The 22,333-nt window shown below is 40.2% G+C and overlaps 1 protein-coding gene across 7 annotated transcripts in view; it reads right to left on the reverse strand.

Annotated features, from left to right (window-relative positions):
* Positions 1–229: 229 nt before the first annotated feature.
* Positions 230–22,333, reverse strand: part of fhod3b (formin homology 2 domain containing 3b) — a 120,561-nt gene continuing 98,457 nt past the window's right edge. For 4 of the 7 annotated variants that reach the window (XM_058387002.1, XM_058386980.1, XM_058387011.1 and 1 more), the window contains 17 exons: positions 21,821–21,892; positions 21,000–21,119; positions 20,211–20,345; positions 19,275–19,325; positions 17,613–17,797; positions 15,484–15,954; positions 14,459–15,348; positions 12,957–13,115; positions 10,882–11,064; positions 10,624–10,743; positions 9,865–10,026; positions 8,233–8,423; positions 7,136–7,328; positions 5,497–5,520; positions 4,514–4,694; positions 4,238–4,399; positions 230–2,371 (listed from right to left, as the gene is read on the reverse strand). In XM_058387002.1, coding sequence (XP_058242985.1) covers positions 2,289–2,371; positions 4,238–4,399; positions 4,514–4,694; positions 5,497–5,520; positions 7,136–7,328; positions 8,233–8,423; positions 9,865–10,026; positions 10,624–10,743; positions 10,882–11,064; positions 12,957–13,115; positions 14,459–15,348; positions 15,484–15,954; positions 17,613–17,797; positions 19,275–19,325; positions 20,211–20,345; positions 21,000–21,119; positions 21,821–21,892 — 3,382 coding nt within the window. In that variant the 3' untranslated portion in view covers positions 230–2,288. The remainder of the gene's footprint in view (positions 2,372–4,237; positions 4,400–4,513; positions 4,695–5,496; positions 5,521–7,135; positions 7,329–8,232; positions 8,424–9,864; positions 10,027–10,623; positions 10,744–10,881; positions 11,065–12,956; positions 13,116–14,458; positions 15,349–15,483; positions 15,955–17,612; positions 17,798–19,274; positions 19,326–20,210; positions 20,346–20,999; positions 21,120–21,820; positions 21,893–22,333) is intronic. The other 3 variants (XM_058386987.1, XM_058386994.1, XM_058387029.1) reach the window with 3 other exon arrangements.

Raw genomic sequence — 22,333 nt, forward strand, 5'->3', positions numbered from 1 at the left:
CAGGACTGTGTTAAGCATGCGTTAGAGAAATACCGAGCTGCTCTGGGGCTTCCAAAACATTTCCATCCTTACATAACAGCAAAAAATAGGTTAGATATATAAATCCTGTCATGGACGGACAAATAGTAAATTCAGTTCAAGTTGTGTTTAGCCACTTTCAAGTGAAACTTAATTGCCTAAGCTGGAAGGAGTACTAACATGTAATGTATATGGTAAGCTAGTTAATTGGAAACAAACGAGTATTTGAATTAGCACATATCATGTTAACAAAATGTATATTTTCCCCAACCTGTAACAGATAACTTGAGGAAAAGGATGTTTCAAGCATGAGATGTTGAACGGCTTCACATGTTTAATGCCGAAATAATACAATTTCTGAAGAGTTTTAATGATTAAGGTGAAATATTGAGTTCTGAACATTATAGATACTTCAGTGCGATATCTGCATGAAACACACCACATGACCAGCGTTTTCTCTGGATGCTTCATAAAAGCTTTTTATTGCAAGATTTTTTATACAGTATATACTTTTTTTTTTTCCGCTGTGAGTATTAACAAGACTAATTCACATTCTTGGTACTCTTATTCAATACCCACTTTGTATGGCACTTGCAGCAAAATGTTGGACATGACTCGATTCTGTTTACTTTAAGTGCAATGATCTCGAAAAGGCTTGTGAGCAGGAGTGGAAGGTGGGTGGGTTACAAGGACCAAACATGTTTCAAGTTTGTGCAAAAAAAAGGAAAGAAAAAAAAAACAACCTTAAAAAAATTTATTACACATAACAAAAGCAAACATCGCTGAGCATCCACCCGACGTCGCAGAAGCTCCCTTTGACGCGACTCCTTTGACTTCCTCTTGGTTTTTAAACAACGCATGGCTTGCTTTACTTTTCTTAAATTATAATTATCACAGAATAACACTGCTTCTGACCTATAATACACTATTCTATACAAATACGAATGCAACAGATGCACAAATAAAAACAAGAGATTTACACAATTGTACAACATTTGTCTTCTTAGGGAACATTTAGTTTCTACATTAGATTTCTAGTTCATTTGTCATTTTTACAGTACTCGATTATCTGAAAAGAAGAAGACATCAGACAAAAACAAAGACACTTCTTCTTGTTAATACTTGCCATTGCTTTAAAATGACATGATACACAGAGTAAGGTGCTGGGGTGGGGTGGGGGGTTGGGTACTACCGGGTCGTGTAGTACAGTTGCGTGGATTGTCAGATTAATGTTTTGGGTTTCAAGCTACAGAACAGACGTTTCATGATTTTCACATGTATAATAAGTGTTCTTCCGATAAAAGCTGAGTGCTGCTGTGCTGAAGAGACCGCATGACCACACCTCTGTCCTTTTCCAAAGATGCAACGTTTTGACCAGATGCCACAAGTATAGCTGTCATGCATCACACAAGGTTGAATTAAAAATGTTTCATTTGTAACAGTTAACATCAAGGCAGCATCAAAAGTTCTTCTTGGGCTAAGACTAGTGTTGATTTGTGTCTGGAAACAGATTTCCGCCTATTCTCCTTGAGCACTTTCAGCAGATGGACTACAGTACAAGTGGCAGAAGGTGCTGTAGGTCAGCATTGTGTATCAGACCTGTATGTTGTTGCATATCGCTGATCATCTCAGGCTCACTCAAAAATAATAATAATAATAATAATAAAAAAAACCTTATATAAAGTATATATAATAATAATCAATAATACCACAGCAGTGCAGAGAGAATCACCTCTACTTCAGGGATTTCTATAAATCTGTGCTCTGCAGTTTCCCTTGGACATGAATGCTGAATGTGCTACTAACCAAAGCAGGTTTCTCCAAACGGCTAATGTTTGATAACCATGGTGTGAAAGATCGGCCACTGATCTTTGGGTTCACACTCAAGGCCACAGTGGTAAGCAACACTAACACGTTTGTCTTTTTCGAGAACTCGTTCCTCACTACCACACAGGGCTACAAGAGTGTGTCTGTATTTGTGTTTAGAGAGTTGTATTGTAGAAGGTTGAACGGCAGCTGATACTGTGCTTGTCTTTTAAAAATGCAGTAAAAGTGGTAGGTGTTAAGAAATATCAGTCTTTCAAACAGCATGCTTAGGTTGCAGTGTCCAGGATCAGGTGTATTGAGATTTGAAGCGTGTGTACGTGTGTGTGCATGTGTGTGTGTGCGTGTGCATGTGTGTGTGTGTGTGTGTGTGTGTGTGCGTGCGTGTGCGTGTGTGTGTGCGTGTGTGTGTATGAAGACCCTGAGCTGCTAGAATCTATTCTGTGTCACACTTGCATCTCAGAGCCACTGGCTAATCCCAGAGCCTGTGCCTCCTCTGGGGTGAGCCCGTTCTTCAGTGTTCTTCTTACTGCAGAAGAAAATAAACAGATATTTATGTTATTCATGAATGCATTTAAAAAAAAATTCTATTATATTATTAAGGATTTCTTCTAGTGTACAAAAAAATTCTATGGCCACAAATGAATTAATTTAGAAACACAATAAAATCTAGCCACATGGTTCTCATAGTACTAAGCTGACACTAGGTACTAAAGTATAAGCGATAAAAATGATGAAAAGAAAGTGTTAAAGGTATGTGATAGACTGTTGCTTTGTATTTTTTTTTCCTGACCAATCCTACCCACTCCTGTAAACACTCTTGACCAACCTTGGGCACTCCTGCAGAAAGTTCGACTAATGCTGCTCACCTCTACAGAGATTCAGTTCAATCCAATTTTATTTGTATTGGGCTTTTAACAATGGACATTGTCACAAAGCAGCTTTAAAGGAATATAAAAATGTAGAATAGGATGTCTAAAAAATTTCTATTTCTCCTCTGAGCAAGACTGAGGTGACGGTGGTGAGGAAAAACTCCCTGAGATGATATGAGGAAGAAACCTTAAGAGAAACCAGACTCAAAGAGAAGTTCATGCTCATCTGGGTGATGCTATAATTAACTGTACACTGTAATTTTGATCAATCCCACCTCCACCCACAAAACTTTAGACTAATCCCAATCATTCCTGCATGAAACTTGACTTATTAAAACCCACCCTTTTGGAAAGTTTGACCAATCCTCTCCAATCCTGCAGGAAGTCTGGCTAAGTTTGACCAATCCCGCCCACTCCCACAAAAAAGGTTTCACCAATCCTGGCTTCTCCTGCCGGAAGCTTAACAATTCCCGCTTGCTCCTGCAGAAAGTTTGACTAATCCAACCTGCTCCCAAAACACACTTAACCACTCCTGCCTATTCTGCAGAAACTGAGACCGATCTAACCTTCTCCCACAAAAAGTCTGACCTCTTCCTCTGCAGAATATTAATGAATATATCCTTTATTTGTCCTGCGAGCTTCATACACAGGGGAAACAAATTCCAAGCTTAAATGTTTACTCTTTAGAAGCCTCGGGATTGAAATGAAGACAAAAATCAGGGACTGAGATACCAGGCAGTGATTCATCATCTCTGTTTTGTGTTGAAAAAGACTACATTTACAGCATTTGGCTGACGCCTTTAACCAGAGCGAGTTACCGATCAGGAATAACATTATGAGCACTGAGAGGTGAAGTGAATAACACTGATTATCTCCTCATCATGGCACCTGTTAGTGGGTGGGATATATTAGGCAGCAAGTGAACATTTTGTCCTCAAAGTTGATGTGTTAGAAGCAGGAAAAATGGACAAGAGTAAGGATTTGAGCGAGTTTGACAAGGGCCAAATTGTGATGGCTAGACGACTGGATCAGAGCATCTCCAAAACTGCAGTGGTCAGTATCTATCAAAACTGGTCCAAGGAAGGAACAGTGGTGAACCGACGACAGGGTCATGGGCAGCCAAGGCTCATTGATGCACATGGGGAGCGAAGGCTGGCCCGTGTGATCTGATCCAACAGACTCAAATTGCTGAAGAAGTTAATGCTGGTTCTGATAGAAAGGTGTCAGAATACACAGCACATTACAGGTCAGGGCTGTTTTGGCAGCAAAAGGGGGACCAACACAATATTAGGCAGGTGGTCATAATGTTATGTCTGGTCAGTGTACAGTGAGAGGTTGAGGGTTAAGGGTCGTGCTTAAGGGCAGTCCTGGTGTTTGAGCTCTTAACCTTTCACTCTTGGGCTACCACTTCCATATCTATGTTACTATCACCTACATACACAGGAAAGTATAGTGCATATTCTCCTGGCTCTTGTAACTGCTTTTGTCCTGTCATGTATTGTAAATGTCATGCAGTGACTTACAGGACTTGCGGTTAGCTCTGGAGCGTCTCCTCTCGCGAGGCTGACTGCGCTGACTGGGGCCCTGAGTTGCTGACTTTACTATACGCTCCATGATCTCATCTGCTGTGTCTTCCATGCAGTTCGATGTGTCTTCGTTGGCAGAGGACCACAGTCCCATGCGGCCTATATGACACAGAAAGCACCGTTCTGTTCAAAACAAGGCTCCCAACACAGTAGCTACAGAGTGCATTTTTGAAGCTAACAGAAAGCTACAGGACTGTAGCGGTTTGGACGCACCTCGGCTGGCTCGGGTGCGGGTGCGTAGACCAGGCAGGACCGAAGGAGTGGTGTCTCCAAGCTGCAGACCGTCTCTCAGAACTGCGGTCATCTGCTCGTGCTCTGCTGCATTCTCAGCGTAGTCGAGTCCCTGCACTGGAGCGTCGTGACCGTCTGCTGCAGCGCCTGCAAACTTGCCGCTCTGTGGAGAAAAGAACAGATAAACTGCAGATAAATCCCACTATCCAGTTGCTGTCCAGCACCTCTTTCCTCTGGCCTCTGGTAGTTGAGTCTCTTTGCCTGAAGGGATTTTTGTTGGCAATCTGAATCTTTCCATGCAGGCGTTTTGTTAAAAACAATCAAAAACCATTTCTAGCATGCACCACAGAACACCAAAATGCACACTGAGCTTAGTATCGTTAGTCTGTTGCCTAATCGCTAATGGGTGGACAAGATAACCAGTGGAAAGCAAAAAGCATAAAACTAATGCAAATCTACTGTCCACTGTGTGTTTATTTTAATGATCTCATTGACACCGTCATCAAAATGTCTGCATTTAACTTCTTGCTTTATAGATTCCACATGGTGACCCTGCTCCCTTCCTTCTCTCACAGCTTGTGTAATGGGATCACAAACACATTGCCTCTCTGCAGGTCCTTTCAACACCCGTTTCTCTGCTGGCGGTCGCTGTGTGTGTGTGTGTGTGTGAAGGTATTAGTGAACGTGACTCTCTTAGGGCTGGTGTCCATTTTCAACAATTCCATCATGATCAGTATGATGGAATATCTGACAGGACTTGTTCTCTGTTAGTCTCTGGCTGCTGATTGCAGTATTTTTTAACGTACAAAATAGTTAAAAGTTAATACATTGTTGAAGTGCACATGGGGATAAACAGGCTTCAGGTGCACGCACACAGACACACACACACACACACACACACACACACAGACACACACACACACACACACACACATGTAAATACAACTGCACACAACTGTGCATACCTCACTATCCTCTTCATCCTCACTCTAGAAAGGAAAAATGGAAACATGATGGATGAAAGAAAAACCAAAATACAAGGCAAACTATAGGTAATGACAAAGAACAAGAAATAACTGAAACAAATAAAATGTATAAACAATAAACATGATCAAATTACCTGAGTGGTTTTAAGTAAGGAACTATTCCTTACTTAAAACAAGTGACTTTCTGTGTTCAATTCTTTAATTTGCTCATTTTTAAAGGTCATTAAGGGAAAATGTGATATGCATTAGAAAGGCTATGTCAATGTAGATAATAATAAAGCCTAATAAATGTATAACAATTAAAAAAGGGGTCCCACTTTAATTTTTCTTTTATGAAGTTCTATACTGTTCCCGGTGGAACCTGGGTGCATTTCAGACTCTTCCTGACCTGCATAGAATCCTGACAGAGACTCTGTATATTTTACTTTAAGATTATATTTAAATAGTTAAAACAGCCAACGTTGATCTAGTGGAGTTACACGCTATAGCAATGCAACCTGAACACACAGAGCAGCCTTAAAGCGGCTTCACCAGTCCCAGTGCTCACATGCTGCTTCACCGCTGTTCTTCAGGCCCATAAATAGTGTTGGATTTTCAGGCTGAGATTAGACTAAGAACCCAAGTATTACTTGACAAATTAAACAAAAACAAGTCAGGCCCCCCGTAACCAGGATCCCCCAAAGAGACAGGCTTTAGCAGGTCATGTCCGAGGAATCAGGGATAGCCTCAAGCACAGCTACAGTGCCGCTGATATTAATTACTCAGGTCAGGTGCTGGCGTTTGGCAACTGGAATGAATCAGGTTTATTAAATTTGCTGGGTATTAAGGACTCCCCACAGGCTCACTGCTCTAAGCTTCAGTAAACAACAACCTTTACATACATTTTATTTGTCAGTCTATTATGAGTTTACTAATATAGCTTATATGGAACACTTAAAAGTAATTGAATAAAGTTACATTGTGTGCTTGCTATATAAAGTATACACTGATCAGGCATAACATTATGACCACTGAAGTGATGGCACCTGTTAGTAGGTGGGATATATTAGACAGCATGTGAACATTTGTCCTCAAAGTTGATGTGTTAGAAGCAGGAGAAATGGGCAAGCATAAGGATTTGAGCGAGTTTGACAAGGGCCAAATTGTGATGGCTAGACGACTGGATCAGAGCATCTCCAAAACTGCAGCTCTTGTGAGGTGTTCCCGGTCTGCAGTGGTCAGTATCTATCAAAAGTGGTCCAAGGAAGGAACAGTGGTGAACCGGCGTCAGGGTCATGGGCGGTCAAGGCTCATTGATGCACATGGGGAGTGAAGGCTAGCCCGTGTGACCTGATCCAACAGACTGGCTACTGTTGCTTAAATTACTGAAGACGTTAATGCTGGTTCTGATAGAAAGGTGTCAGAATACACAGTGCATGACGGGTCAGGGCTGTTTTGGCAGCAAAAGGGGGAACCGCACAATATTAGGCAGGTGGTCATAATGTTGTGCCTGGTCGGTGTATATGAATTATACAAAAAAATGGTATAGGTTTGCTCAGTGGTGAACTGCTCCATCTAGTGGTACAAGTGTAGAACTGCACAAAGCACTATGATACTAGTCATTAGAGGGCGCACTCACATCAGTAATCATTTTGCCCCGGGTCTTGTTCCTCTCTCGGTGGTTAGCTCTTTTCTGTTTCTGCTGCAGCACTCTCTCCCTGGTGGTGCGATACTCCAGCGCAAACTCGCTAAGGATCTTACAGAAGCGGTGGATGCTGACTTCCCTCACTGCATATGCTGGGTGACCCAGGAACAGCAGAAAGGCATGAAACCTGTAGATCATGCACACAGAAGTTTAGTCCTGGAACTGTTATGTTTTATTCACTAGCTCTTATTATGTCTTGGAGGAATCCCTGCTCTAATACTTCAGACATCAGAGATTGAGTCAGCAACTCTATGAGTTCACAATGGACAATACAACATGATGCAATAACAGCAAAATCTGTAAAATTGGTTGTTTAGGTGTATTAATATTTGGAAAATAAATGTTATTCTTGGTTGAAACTGGTTTTGTTTATACTGAACAGTTGATTCTTGTCCTTTCCAGATTTTGAAAAGACTTTTTCTTTCCAGATTACCTACATTTTAACATTTCTCATTTCTCAAAAGCAATAATCACTATGGGGCTTTATAATTACACTAAAATGTAATCCCGGATCCAGATGTGCAAAACTGATAGAGACACTCAGTTTACAGCTGGAACTGCAGTCCATTTCGTCTGCTAACTTCTGATCCAGGGGGTGAATACTTATGCAACCATCAACATCAATATCTGAATTTTTGTTTAACGTTTGTATCACAACAAAAAGATGCGTTCAGGTGTAAGACATAATTATGTAAATGAAACTGTATCTATACCAATTAAGTTCAGTAAATTATATGGTTGCTCGCTTCACTAGCCCATGGTTCTTGCCCTTTACAAACATTTAAAATATGTTTTTTTTCTTAGGGAAGGTACAATAGTGCAGAAAAGAGAATTCTAAAGACAATTTAGTTTCTTTGATCTGGGTATTTTTATTTCCTCCTAAATGATTTCTCGGTTAGTAACAAGTGCCCATGAAGCCTTAAATTGTCTGTGAAAATGGTCAAGTACATTGCATTAACTACAAGGTCATGTGCGTTCTGCACTGCTACTCCTTTAGCCACTCAATAAGATTGTAACCTCAAGACGTTAACCTGTTGATGATGCGTCTGTGGACGATGGTGAGGATGATGATCCTCTCAGCACAGTCTTTCAGGAAGTCAGACATGCGCTGCTTTAGTGCCGGCTTCATCTCATGCTTTGCAATGACCTTCAGGTGGTCCCAGGAAGCTTTGCAGCGCCGCTCCATCTGGGCCAGATTGTCCTGAAGTTGGTCAAAGTCCACCTGAGGTGAACAGAGAAGATATGCTCTTATAAATCCAGCTGCAATTCAGTTTCCTTACATTAAAAAAAGATATGCTTTCTTATGTGCCATCACCACCTCTCTGCTGTTCACTAATAAATGTGTTACTAGCTGCTGCTGAGGCCATGTGAAGTTGTATTATGTTGCGAATAACATCAGTCATCGTCACAGTTATTAAAGTAAACTCTGTTAATAAAGGACACAGAAACTTCAAGTTACTAATAAAATGATATTGCAATTTTTTATGTGTGTAGAGTATTTTAATATTTGAAAAAAATAAAAATAAAATATTAATTTGATTTGGTTTTGGCTGACTTCAAGGTTCTTGTCCTTTTTTGAAATTTTTATTACATTATTATTATTATTATTATTATTATTATTATTAATTGATTGATTTATTAATTAATTTATTTATTTTTACTTTAATTTATCTTTACTTTCCAGGTTTTCCAAATATTTGAAAGTTTGTTAGCTGCATTATGTGACATGCATTAGGAAATATACAGGAGTACAATAAAGAATTTCAGAAGTCAACAAATTTAGATCCATTGTTTCTTTGGGCTTAGTGTTTTGATTTCCTTCTAAATGATTTCTAAACTTCCCTCTGCTGTGTTGTTAACACAAACACTAATCCAGGTGTGTAAAGCTCCACTCGTCACAGGCCACAGCACTACAGAGTTTAGACCTCATTTACCATCAAATCAGTTCATCAGCTAATTACTCATTGTTGAACATCAGCGTACAGCTGTGCAGCCACACTCCTTCTCTAACAAGACCAAGTCAATACTGCTGTTATCAATCCTGAGTAGTACCAAGTTGCAGATGGGTGTGACAAGATCATCAGACCAGGAAGTTAATCAGACCAAAGCAGGGAATGACAAGATGATGTATATATAACATACCTATGCAATAAAAAGTTTATATTTAAAATCTCAACCTGCAGAAACCATGATTTTTACATTCTCATTTAAAAAATCAAAGGCAAAATTGGTCTAATTGTCTATAATTCTATCATTTGTGATCGCTTTAGAGCTTTACAATTACAATAAAAATTTTTTATCCAGGATCCAGATGTGTGAAGCTGATCCGGACACCCAGTTTGCAACTGGAACTGCAGCCAAAAGTTCCTTCTACTAAGTTTTGATCCAGGGGGTAAATACTGCAACCATCAGCATCAATATCTACTTTTTGTTTAATCAACCTGTGTGTCAAAATAAAATGATATTTTGGATCTTCAGATGTAAGACATTGTGTAAATGAAGCTGTAACCATAATATTACTAATTAAATGCATTTGCAGTTCCAGGTTGCATCAAATTCAAGTGGACTAAATAATTATGCAAGAAACTGTATCTTTTTTGAGACCTGAACATGTCATGTCTGAACTGCTCTAGAAGCTTAATAAATCAGATTCAGTGCTGTACCTTAGCAGAGCGTGTAATTGCGCCAATCTCAGAGTAGAGGTCAGAACTTTCTGGAAACTTGTCCACTACGATGGAGCAGACGTGGTGAAGCAGAGACTGCTTATGCACAGTGTCTTTCACTTCTGGAACTTTCTCTAGGTAACTCAGCTCAAAGCCCTTAGCCTGAAAACACACACACACACACACACACATTAAAATGGACAATATCAGTGGAACTTTCCTGTAACAAAGTAAATTGACTCTATAAATACATCCACATTGAACAAATGGGTCACTCTGGATTTCATCCAGTAAATAATTTCTATAAAAGGGTTTCTAATCATAGGCCATTTCCACAATTTACAGACATTTTTCTGCTACAGCTGAGTAGATTACCATCAGTTCCATTAAGCAATAATACAGAATGCTTTGAAAAGCAAGGCAGGTCAGTAGTCTGCTCGTATGCATGTTCACATGAATGCTTCATTGGCTCGGAAATAGTTGAATCTCAATCAAATGTGGTAAAGTACAGGAAGTCACTGGCCTGCACTCGGGTCAGCCTTGTAGTGCTGAAGACCCAGCTGAAAATAAAAACGGGAAATCTCCCAAATGACATGACACGAATTTGACTTGCTTTGTTCTCTTGCCCACACTCAATGGTTTACTGTAAATGTGCTTTCAATCCTTTATTACCTCTTTCGTTTTTTTTCCTCCCCAGTCCTCAAAGAGAAAAGGGAGGAGGGAGGAGGGGGAAAGGCCGCGAGCACGGCCATAACTCACGTTTGATCCATTGAGGAAATTGCCGATAGCGAGTAGTGTGGACAGAATAAAGCACAGTGTCTTGTTCTTCTCCAGCTGACTCATGCCCTCCTTCAGGTCCTGTAAGGGCTCTGCCACTTCCTGTAAGAGAGAAAGACAGAGATGAATTTACACATGACTAATGTAATATTTTAGCAAAAGCAACCTGCTGCATGATCTAACAGCTCAGCTGTGTGCATGTAGACAGTAAAGCCTCCAAATCTTGTGCAATCTCCTGACCTTCTCCAATACATCATAGTCCATCTTGAAAGCCCAGAGGTGCAGGCGAGCAGACAGCTCACTGATGGAGGACAGCGTGAGGAGGAACTGTTCAGCGCTGCCCAGAGGAATGTCTGGGTTCGCCAGCTGTGCTTCCTGTATCTTCTGCTTCTCCTCTTCTGTGGGGATCATCGTCAGGATTTTCTAGACAGGACAAAAGACAGCCATGTTTAAATTTGAACCTTTGTTTCTCAATGCATTTATTAAGGATTTATATTTTTATTTATGACTCACAAACATTAGTCATAATTAGATATTAGTGTGAACCGAAAAAATATCTTTCAGTTACGTTTCCTACAGGTTCATTTTATGCAAACCTCCAAAAGGTGAAATGACTATGCAAAATTTTTCTAGGTGTGTGTGTGTGTGTGTCTGAATATCTTGTAATGCACTAGACTCCCAAGAACACTGTATTCCTGCCTCACACCCTGTGTTCCTAAGATAGGCTCCAGAACACCCTGACCCGTCTAGAGCACGTCTAAATAGGGTCTATTATAAGCTCCTACTTTGTCACTACATTAAGATATTTGGGGATATTGTATAGAGATTATGTTTGTGACCGGTCATATTATAGATATGCTAACATCTACGACACAGTGCAGAAATGCCTAATGCCAAATTATATCATTTTTGCTGCTAGGGCGCTATAGCATTTCGGCTCTGTTTCAGAGATGTTAGCGTATGTCTAAATGCTCTCTCTAGATGTTAGCATACCTCTAAATGTTAGTGTACCTCTCTCTATATAATTTAAATATATATGTATATACATTCCACTAACTCACTACATTATTAAACATTAATTATTAAGTAAGCAACACATCTCTTACAACACAATATTAAGTAGGCAACATATTTCTTCTCCCTCTTTGCCTTTCAGCCAATTTTCTCCTCTTAAGCCTCCTAAAAGTCCTCCTCCCTACTCCTGGCTTTTTGACCTTAACAGATCTTTTAAGCTTTACGATGCTTTGCGAATAACATTTATCTTTACTAAGATCTTGTCTTTAATTTTAAGGGGAAATATCCAGATTTCTAAATATTTTCTTGGAATTTTGTCACTAGGAGCAACTCTTTGCACTAAGAATATTTATAAATATGGGCCCAGGTTTTTTTGTGTTCACACTGATATAGATACATACACAAAATTGTTGTACAGTCAGATGTACAAATGAGAGTGAGTCAGTAAGAGAGATTGGACCTGAGGGAAGTGTGTGAATCACTGTCCGGTGTCATGGCATGAATTTATGCAGTTACAGAACTAGTTCATAATTCCCCTAATGAATCCCTAACAGACTGATAAATAACAACATCTGGAGAAAATCATCAGTGCATAAATAACTCTCGTCATTTCGATGAATAGAATGATTTCATCTGTGCTATGACTATCTGGTAGTTAACTTCTTTTGCATAATTGCACGCGCTTGTGAAAAGTTAGCAGAGTGTCTGTGTGAGATCTTGCTCAATTTCAGTTTTTTTTCTCACAGAGGGGAAAAATGACAGATCCCATGATGGAAAAATCTTCATTATCCATTAACACATGTTAGAATTTTGCTCAGGTTCACACTGTGATATCATTTTAGCATTAATTCATCTCACTGATTCATTCTACAATGATAACAAATCATCAGATTGATATTTGCTTGACAAAAATTCATGTGTAGAAAAAAAAAGAAGGAACTTTTTAAACCAATAGGATCAGGTTTCATTAAACAGCACTTTTACTTTGAGTTAATGCCTTTCGTGTGCCAACTCAGCAAAAGTTAATATTGCGAGTAAAGTTATAGAGAGCCACCAATCGGTGGAAAATGCAGAAATATGCTTTTATGTGGCAGGATTTTATGATTGAATGATATAGTGCCAGAGAGAGAGAGAGAGAGAGAGAATTTGAATGCCTGAGAAACACATTTGTAAGTGTTTAGAATAAAAATTTAATACGAAGTACATATGCATGTGATGTTCAGTTTTGCTATGGTGTTACCACTGTTTTGGATTTTCGTACTTATTAAAAAGTAATATTAAAGTGAACTGGTGTGTGTTACCTCTATACCCTCTTTGTTCAGAGCATACTCATCAAAGTTGAGGATGGCTGTTTTGATGGTGCGGGGTGGTGGAAGAACCGTGAGGCCAATGTTGATGGCGTTGCTTCTTTTGGAGTCGAGAACAATAATCTCCTGCCGTTTCCCATCCGCTGCTGTTTTCTAAAGTCAGCAAAACATTCATCGTAAAAACTCATACATTTGCTTGTGTTAGCTGCTTTATTTTCATTTTCCAACTTGTTTTGTGTCCAGAATTGTGTGGAGAATTTGCGATGAGAGTTTTTGATGTTGCTGCCCACCTTCGGTTGCTATTATGGTAAAACCTATTCTATTTTGGACCATAACGGAGCAAAAATGTCACCATCAAAACCATATGTCAGGGCAACAGTCACCCATCTGGTCTAATACTTCACTTGGTTCTCATTATGAGTTTGCACGGACTGCTTGCTCGCTCGCTCGCTTGTCGGCTAACTGTTGTGATATCCATCTACCGTCCCTAACGCAAGACTTAAAAAAAAGAGAAGAAGTAAAAAAAAAGCTTTCTGAAGACTACCTTAAAATGAATTGGAACGGAATTTCTTTAATGTGGGTGATTAAGAAAAACAAAGCTTTCCAAGATATGAATGCCAGTGGGATCTATGCTAAGTGCAACTGACTCAGAAAACACGCAGGCACCTGAGGGCTATTTTGGGACTTTGATGGAGAATATTTCTGCACTAGTGAGAGGCAAGACAGTTTGCTTTCTTTGCCAAAGACAGGGAGGAAAGAGAAGGAGAGAAGGAACAGAGAGGGAAAGAGGGAGTTAGGAATGGGCCAGAAATGAGAAGCAGCTGCTTTCGGGTAGGCGAGGGGAGAAGCCCTGACCGGCACACTCAGAAAAACATACATCATAACCGAATAACCTGAAATGATACCAGAAAACATTCTGTGCAGCACTTCCTGATATCAGTGTTACAGTATAACTTTGAAAAAAAGACAGAGTCAGATTGGAAAAGTCTTTCATTGTCTCGTGGACTAATGCTGAGATAAATCGAACAAATATACAAGTAATCTCAGGAAGTTTATAGTTTCCGGTACAACACATACCATCTCAAAGGCTTGTACAGATTACAGAGAAAATGTTGAAACATTGGCAGATCTGATGGAGCCTTAAAATAATACACAACATCCATCAGAGCCAATCGAACCAGTTTTACACCAGGCAGACTGAGATTTCCCCCGTCTGCTTCAAATCTCATGTGCTCGTCTGACAGGGAACGGACTGTGGTGACACTGAGGCAACTGAGATGTGCGATAATCCATACCACATGTTCGCCTGAGAAGACCTGAAATGTTTCCGGCAGAACGTCTTTTCTAAAGAATGACAGAATTTCCTTTCTAGGTTGTACAAAAGGATTAAGTGTTGATATACAGCTACAGATTTCTGTTGCCCAAGTCTAAAAATACTACATGACTGACAAAAGGGAACAATATGTTACCATCTGATGTAATATCATTGTGTTTACCTTTGTAACAGGAAGTTCTTTGGACTTGGTTTCAAAGAGGAGCTCCAACTTGGCTGTGTCCAACTTTACAGGTTCCAGTTTGGACCACAGTGACTCCTTGCAGTGCTTGTCACTGCCGTATTGCCAGTCTGTGGGTCTCACCTCGTTCCAGAAGAGTCTGATGGTCTTCTTCTTCTTCTGAAAGAGTGGAGGATCTCCTCGACTATGTTGAGGAGAACCGATATGTGAGGAAGACACTGGCGCCATGGAAGGTGGTGGTGGAGGTAACATCCCTCCTGGTACAGGTGGAGGGGGTGGACAACCGAAAAGGGGAGGAGGGGGCGGGAGGTTTGGTATACACGGGGGTGGGGGAGGGGGTGTCATGTGGTCACCTGACTTGATCATGTTTCCGACATCCAAAATGTCGACGTCATCCTCCTCCAAAAGGTCTGTAAAGTCCATTTCTTTGATGCGAAGTTCGCGAGGTTTGGCCATCAGCTGGTCCCAGATGTGATCCGACTCCTTTTTGGGCGGCGTGGGTGAAGGTGCTTTCTCCTTCCCTGCATGCTCAGCCTCATGAGGTGAGACCAGCCCCTTTACCAAGTCACCGAACTTTTCGGCCACGATCCGCACATTGCCATGGTTGTCCAGATGCTGCACTTCCATTTTCTTCACATTGTCCTCACATGCCTGCTGCCGGGCCTCCAGAGTTGAGATGCGAGTGGCGAGGCTGTTGACTGACGACTCCTGGCCTCCTGGGCCCTCTAACTCTTTCTCGTTCTCCTTCTCCTCATCCTCAGTAGGCTTCGTATTTTGTGCATAGAGCATGTCCAGCATGAAGCGCTTGTTATTGAGGACTTTGTCACACTGTTCATTGATGTCTGCTGCCTTAATGCATTCTGCCCACTGGCCTGATGGGAAGAGACAGGAAAAACATTGGTTGCACAGAGGGCTACTGAGTTGCAGCATTGATGCAGCAGTGATTAAAACAATTGTCTGTTAATTTAAGCATGACAGATTGTTATTGTCAGTGTCTTTTTTCTTACCTGAATCATTATCACACATGAGCTTCTCCTCTCGCTCTTCCCTCTCCAGTGTACTGCTGGCTGAGGAGATGCTGGAAGCCGAGCAGTTGTCCTTCTCATTCAGTTCCTCATTCTGCCTCTCTTTCTCACTGAGGGCCGTGCTGTCCTCCGTGTCTCTTTCCACAATCTGTTCTTTCTCACACTCCTCTTCTGCCTCTAATTCAGTCTCATTCGCCGTCATTTCCTCTGTGCACACTTTTTCCCTTTCTTTTTCCTTCACTTTCACATCTTCAACTTTCTCGACCTCCTGTTGTGCTTCTTTTTCACTTTCATCTTTTCTTAATGTCCATGTCCCTGTTTTGTCCGAGTTGCCTGGCTTTGTATGCAGCACAGACACCGTTATGTCTTTCTCATCCACAGTCCTCTGCTCCTCCTCTGTCTCTGAGGACCACTGTAGGCCAGACTCCCCACGGCTTGGTTCTGGCTCAGCTTCTGAACCAAGAAAAACAAATAAACACACAAACATATATAATGCTTTTACAAAGAGCCATATTTTTATTTATCCTGACATCTCAAATAAATTTTCTAAACATTTATGACTTTGAAGCTTTGTAATCTCCAGGAATCTCATTCTGCTTGGCTATAGCAAAAAATATGAGGCTGTGTTTGTTTTTTGGTTGCCAGGATGATCAAGACAGGCCTTTATTGTTGTTACACCTGCAAGGTGCTTGGGTCATGGTGGGTTTTTGCTGCATGGTTGCTCGGCATGTGTTCCTCATCCTGTCCTTGCACCCAGCATGCCTTTTATTTCTCCACAGCCCATTCCTCAGTCCTCTGTTACCGTAAGTCGCACACCCTTACTACATTTCCAGCTCCTTATTTGGAAAAGCAAATAAATAAGTGGAAAACAATCCCACAGAAGCATAAGGGATGACAAAACAGGGCAGACGATAGAACGCCTCACAACCTTCAGGCCATATGAGTCCGGGCAAATGCACGTGCACAAAATAACCATTCAGCATTAGTCACAGTCAAGACAAGCCATATCGGTACATGTGTTGTCAGAGCCAATTTCTTGTCCTCTCTGTTAGAAGGTGTGGTGAAAAAAACGAACGCAAGTCATTTCTGCAAACAAATGAGATTGGCATGTGAGCTGGACGGGACATTCAGAGCACCTCATGTCTACACTTGAAATAATACGATTTTCTTTTGTTTTGATACTCATGTTTTTACCATGCAGATGCAGAGCAGTCACCAATCCTCCACCAGCCTGAGTCTACAGATAGTCTGAGGATAGTGAAGGAAAAAATACTGAGATTCTTGGCTGGAATGCACCACTATCCCCTTTACACATGCATAGCCCGATCTGACCAGGAGCTCTGCTCTACATGGCTTTAAAAGCGTAGACCTTCGTCTTACACTAATTCAGAACTTACACATCCTTAATTCTGTCTTTCGTTCCTCAATACCAGGAAGAAAATACAACTCTTCTGTATTATAGACTGCTCTCTCATCTAGTCTGGCAGCTGATGTAGGTTAAAGGCAGTGGAGACTCACCAGGAGCAGCCCAACTGATTATTATCTAAAATGTGTGAAACTCAAGCTGAGTGCTAACTTCACACACGGTGTGACACAGACATGGACACGGATCCAGTTCTGATGGTTGATAGAGGCCAGGTCTGGGCACAATCAATCGATCATTCCGAGTGCAGTTGTAGCGGCATGTACAAAGATTCACGCTTGTTTTATGGAATTTCAGCAGATTGTTCCGATGTGTACAAGGTTGGCAAGTCTTGTCTCAACCACAATGAATCCACTGTAATATCTTCTACAGTCATCCTTTGTACAATCTGCTAACAAGTTAAGAAGCGGCACATTATTCTTTTTTTTAAAGTTACAACCTTTTAGTGGAATCTGGATTTTCTGCAAATTTAGTCACTGTAAGTTCCCACCCACTTTCTATTAAGACATGAAAGTGAAGTCAAGCACCATATCATTTTATTACCAATGCTCATACAAATTGATTGACAGGAGAGAGATTAATATTATTGTTAACCTAAAGAACTGGGCCAATTCTAGTCTCTTAGACTCTAAGGCTATACTATAGTTGGGTTTAGAAGACAGCATACAAGAATACACAAATGTCTCACCTTGTGCAGCGTGGGCTTGAGGACGTTTATTCTCCTGAGACTCAGTGGAGGACGGGATTGGACAGCGGGAGTTGCAGGAGGTGCGTGAACTCAGATTGAGTGTGATTTCTGTGCGACCTCTTGGCGCTGATGCTACATGCTCCCTCTCGTACTCCTCCGCTGCCAGACGTTCCACTTGTTTATACCTAAATTCAGAAAGTGGAAGTTAATCAACCAGCTCCGTCACACAGACCTTAACTGGTTAAGAGTTTGTGTTTTATAAAGATTCAGAAACCTCAGAAAACACTTTTCATCTTATCAAGTGCTAATAATAGATCGGTTATATTTAAATGCCAGCATTTGATATACACTCAATGAGCTCCTTATTAGGAACACTATAATAATACTGGATAGGGATTTCTTTTACTCTCTAGTTCTTCATGGCATGATATTGTTGTCCACATGTTTTTGAGATTCTGCTCCCTGTTGACATGATTGCATCACACAATTCCTGCAGATTTTTCAGGAGCATGTTCATGCTGTGAATCTCCTGTTCTATCACATCCCAAAAGTGACTCACTAGATTCAGACCTGGTCACTGGGAAAGAAGATCACTGAACTCGTGTCATGTTCTTGAAACCAGTTTAAGACAGCATTTGCATTGTGAGATGGTTCATTATCATGCTGGAAGTAGCCATTAGAAAATGGTAAATTGTGGTCATGAAAGGATGCACATGATCAACAACAATACTCAAATAGTCTGTGGCATTCGGGTGATGGTCGATTGGTATTAACAGCCCAAAGTGTGCCAAGAAAACATTTCCCACACCATTACACCACCCCCACCAGCCTGCACTGTTGACACAAGGCAGGTTGAATCCATTGGATCCATGCTGTTGGTGCCAAATTCTGACCCTATCATCTGTGTGTCTCCGTAGAAATTAAGTTTTATCAGACCAGCTTTCAACTGTCCAGTTGTGTTGAGTCTGTGTCCACTGCAGCCTCAGCTTTCTGATCTTGGCTGACAGAAGTGGAACCTGACATTCTTCTGTTAGAGCTCATCCTCCTCAGTCACTCAGATCACATTTGTTCCCCATTCTGATGGTGGATATCTGAAGTTGCTGGGCCGTATCTGCATGATTTTATGCACGGCACTGCTGCTTCACTATTAGCTGATTAGATAATTGCATGGATGAGTAGGTGTACAGGTGTTCCTTATAAAATACTCAGTGAGGCTATTTTTCCTTCCTGTCTGGTTTAGCTTAAGCACTTTACTAGAGTTTCATAAACTAGTGTCCATCTATGAGTTTAAAGGTTTAAAAAAACATACAACAGATATGATAAAATAAACCAGTGTCTCTCTTCACAATGCAGTGTGAACATTTGTAGGATGAACCCTTATCAAGAGACAGTTATACATCATGCCCTGTTTTCTGTGGAAGTTTTATTTTTTAACAGGGCCTCATGTTTTAGCTGCAGCTTATTAGACTGACTGGCCATCTGCTCATCTTTGCTGTGTCTATAACCACAGTGTCTTACTATTGATCTTCGACCAAATGATATTAGACACGACTCAAGACTATGTAGTGTAATAGGTTTGGACAGCAATAATTTCTCCAGTCAGCATTAATAAAGGGAAAACAACCAAAAAGTGACAAGGACAGTTCAGAGGATGTTTTGTACCTCTCTTCACGAGCATGAATGGCCTCCTCTCTCCTCTGCACATAGTCACGACTGAAACAAAGGAAGCCATCATGAGCAAACATTTGCAGAGCACTACAAGCACATGTGCATTTAGCAAAAGCTTTTAGAAGTCAGAAGGAGTGAAAAAAGTACAGAGAAGCTGTATTTAAATGTTAAAGTTAGGGCATGTGTTACTACTATGTCAAAATCTTACTCAATTAAAAAACATAGAAATATGGAGCTAAATATCTTCAGGGAAAAACAAAAAGTAGGTATACTCACGTATTAAAGGTTAAAATTTAAAAATTATTTTTATTAATATATTATGAATGAATTAATTAAGCAATGGCATTTCAATAAAATTATGAAATATTTATGAAATATTTCTCATACAGGTGTAGAATTTGACCTGCTGGTTAATAGAATTTGACCTGCTGGTTAGCTAATGGTTAATAACCTTGGTGGAACTAATGCTAGAGTAGTATAATCAACAAAACCTGATTAGCAAATGTATAATTTGAGATTTAGTTGCACATCTGATGAACAGGTGAGTTTGTTTTTGGTTTCTGGCATGCTATAAATTATATAGCTGTTCTGATCAGGTTTTGTATAAAACACTGTCTGACTGAAGGAGCTGAGACACCGGAAGAGACAGATATAGATTCTCAGACTTTTTTTGCTGTAAAAAGCAACACTGTTTTCTCACAGTGTGTCAGTAATGAACATAAGAAGATAAAATGCCTCAAAGCAACTCTGGGAGTGTCTGAGAAGACCAACCGTTCATTGCTGGAATAAATATTTCTCTAAGCAAGTACTTTATATAAAAGACATCTTGGCAGAATGAGCTTGTTAAGAAGCTAAATTTAAGTCTTGGTCTTAATTTCACTGAAACCCCTTTCTAATCGTCCTGTGAACAAATCAGTAAAGGGCATGAACCTAAAACGAGTTCTCTCCTCTCGTTCGATGCGGTGCAGCCTCTCTTCTCTCTCAAGACGCCTCCGCTCCCGCTCTGCAGCCAGAGACTCCTGGTGCTGCCTGTACGATGAGGCCAGTAAACCTCCCAGACCCGGCCTGCAACACAGCAGAGACAACAGATTCATACTGAAACATGACATATGAGACTTTTATGTTTTATTGTGCATTGAAAATATCTGATATATTCCACGCAATCATATACCTTGTTTTTTTTTCACCAGAGGCATGAAATTTGTGCCTGTTTTGTTGTGTTCAGTATTGAATTTCTTTGTCATGTTGCACTCCAGAGTAGTGGTTAATGGTTCATATGAAAGTAGAAACTCAGTGCTTTATTAGAATTAGAATTAGCATTAGTATTAAAATTTTACCTAGGCTACTAGGAGCAAAATTTTAATAGAAAAGTTCCAAAAAAAACCCCAAAAAGATTAGTTTTCTCAAACAAATGTTTATATCTTCAAAGTAAACGATACCATAAAAGGCATTTTGGCTGTCTGAGATGCTCAAAGGCATTATCTTCATCGACTAAAATTCAGTATGAGGTTATCCAAACAGAGTTAAAAAATATCTCACCTTGAAAGCCAACAGTGTTCTGACTAATTTTATATCAGGCGATAAAATCTGTTTATAGTGATTGAAAATGTAGTGATAAGTCAGTTTCCATTCCACAGACAGAAATGAACTCCACTGTCCTGTTAAAAAAGTGTTAAAGTCTTAAATATCTATGTTAAAATCAAAGTGATTGCAGGTTACCTGTCAGGTTTGCTGTCATTAGGTGACCCTCCTGTTGTAATGAAGCGGTTGAAGGGGGTAGAAGGGGCACTGGATGCACCTGATGACCTACCAGGATATGTGCCAGCATAGCCATTTTGTCTGTTGAATAAAGATTAAGCAGGTTCTATCATCAATCAAGTCAATCAGCAGCTGACTTACTAGTGTTCATGTTTAGAGTGGCTGATATTCATCAACAACAACAACAACAAAAATGAAATGAACACTGCAAATGAAATTCCTGTTTTCCAGTTATTTTTAGTTTGTAGATGCGCTAAAAACATTCCTGCAACTTCAAGTTTCAGCAAAATCTTGTCACGTCTCACATCCCAAAGTACACACAGAAGTCATGCTTATCAGGCTCAAATCTCTTTCTCAGATTGGAATTCACTTGCTCGAGTCATACCCTTTCGAACGTTTACTACAAAACAATTGCTCAGTACAGAACCTCACAAAGGATAAAAACAGGCTGATGAAAAACGAAGGAAAAGTACTACAGTGAATAACTGTTTTATACCGGGAAAAAGTCTTCAATAGTATCTTAAAAGCATAAGATTTTCAGCAGCATAGAGTTTAGTGCTACTGGACCTTGGAGCTCTTAAATTTTCAGTACAAAGATTCCTCAAGGAATATTCGGATAGTTCAATGTTCTAGCTTTGTAACAGGGAATCCGTTTGTTATAGAGTTTTTACTTAGACGGCTTTCTCCAGAGAGTGCTAGACTTTACACATTTTTTCAAAAGTATATATGCGCTATACATAACCCTATCCATCTTGTAGTTCAACCCCTGTGGGAGCTCTTACCTGCCAACACTAGGAGTGGCTCTGGAAGCGAATGTTGAACAGGGTGTGTGTAAGTATCTAATATCTGAAAGACTATGCAGAGAACAGAACACGAGAAGAAAAGGTCAGGTTAAATTACATGCAATAAAGAAGCATTAGTCAAAGGTTTACTGGTGTATAAAACAGGGGAGATGGAACTCAGGGCTTTTATATGGGGCACGGCGGAGGGAAAGGAGCACAGAAGCAAGAGGAAGGTGAGTGACTGTAAAGTGAATCAAAGCAAGTGCTTGAACAATTAAAATGTAAATGTTAGTGAAATGATGGTCTCATTCATCTATCATTAGCAAATGAATATGTGTACTCTACAAGGTTATTATTTTCTCATTGACCTTTGAGGAATAGATTAGTTTAGCATTGTACATTGGCATTAAAACATCGTAATTAAGTATTTTATAAAGGTTTCCAGCACACGAGAGCTTCTGTAACCTTGATTCACTTCGTTTGGCAGTGTATCTGTGGACATAATGGGGAAAA

Source organism: Hemibagrus wyckioides, linkage group LG01, assembly GCF_019097595.1.
Source record: "Hemibagrus wyckioides isolate EC202008001 linkage group LG01, SWU_Hwy_1.0, whole genome shotgun sequence".
Taxonomy (NCBI): domain Eukaryota; kingdom Metazoa; phylum Chordata; class Actinopteri; order Siluriformes; family Bagridae; genus Hemibagrus; species Hemibagrus wyckioides.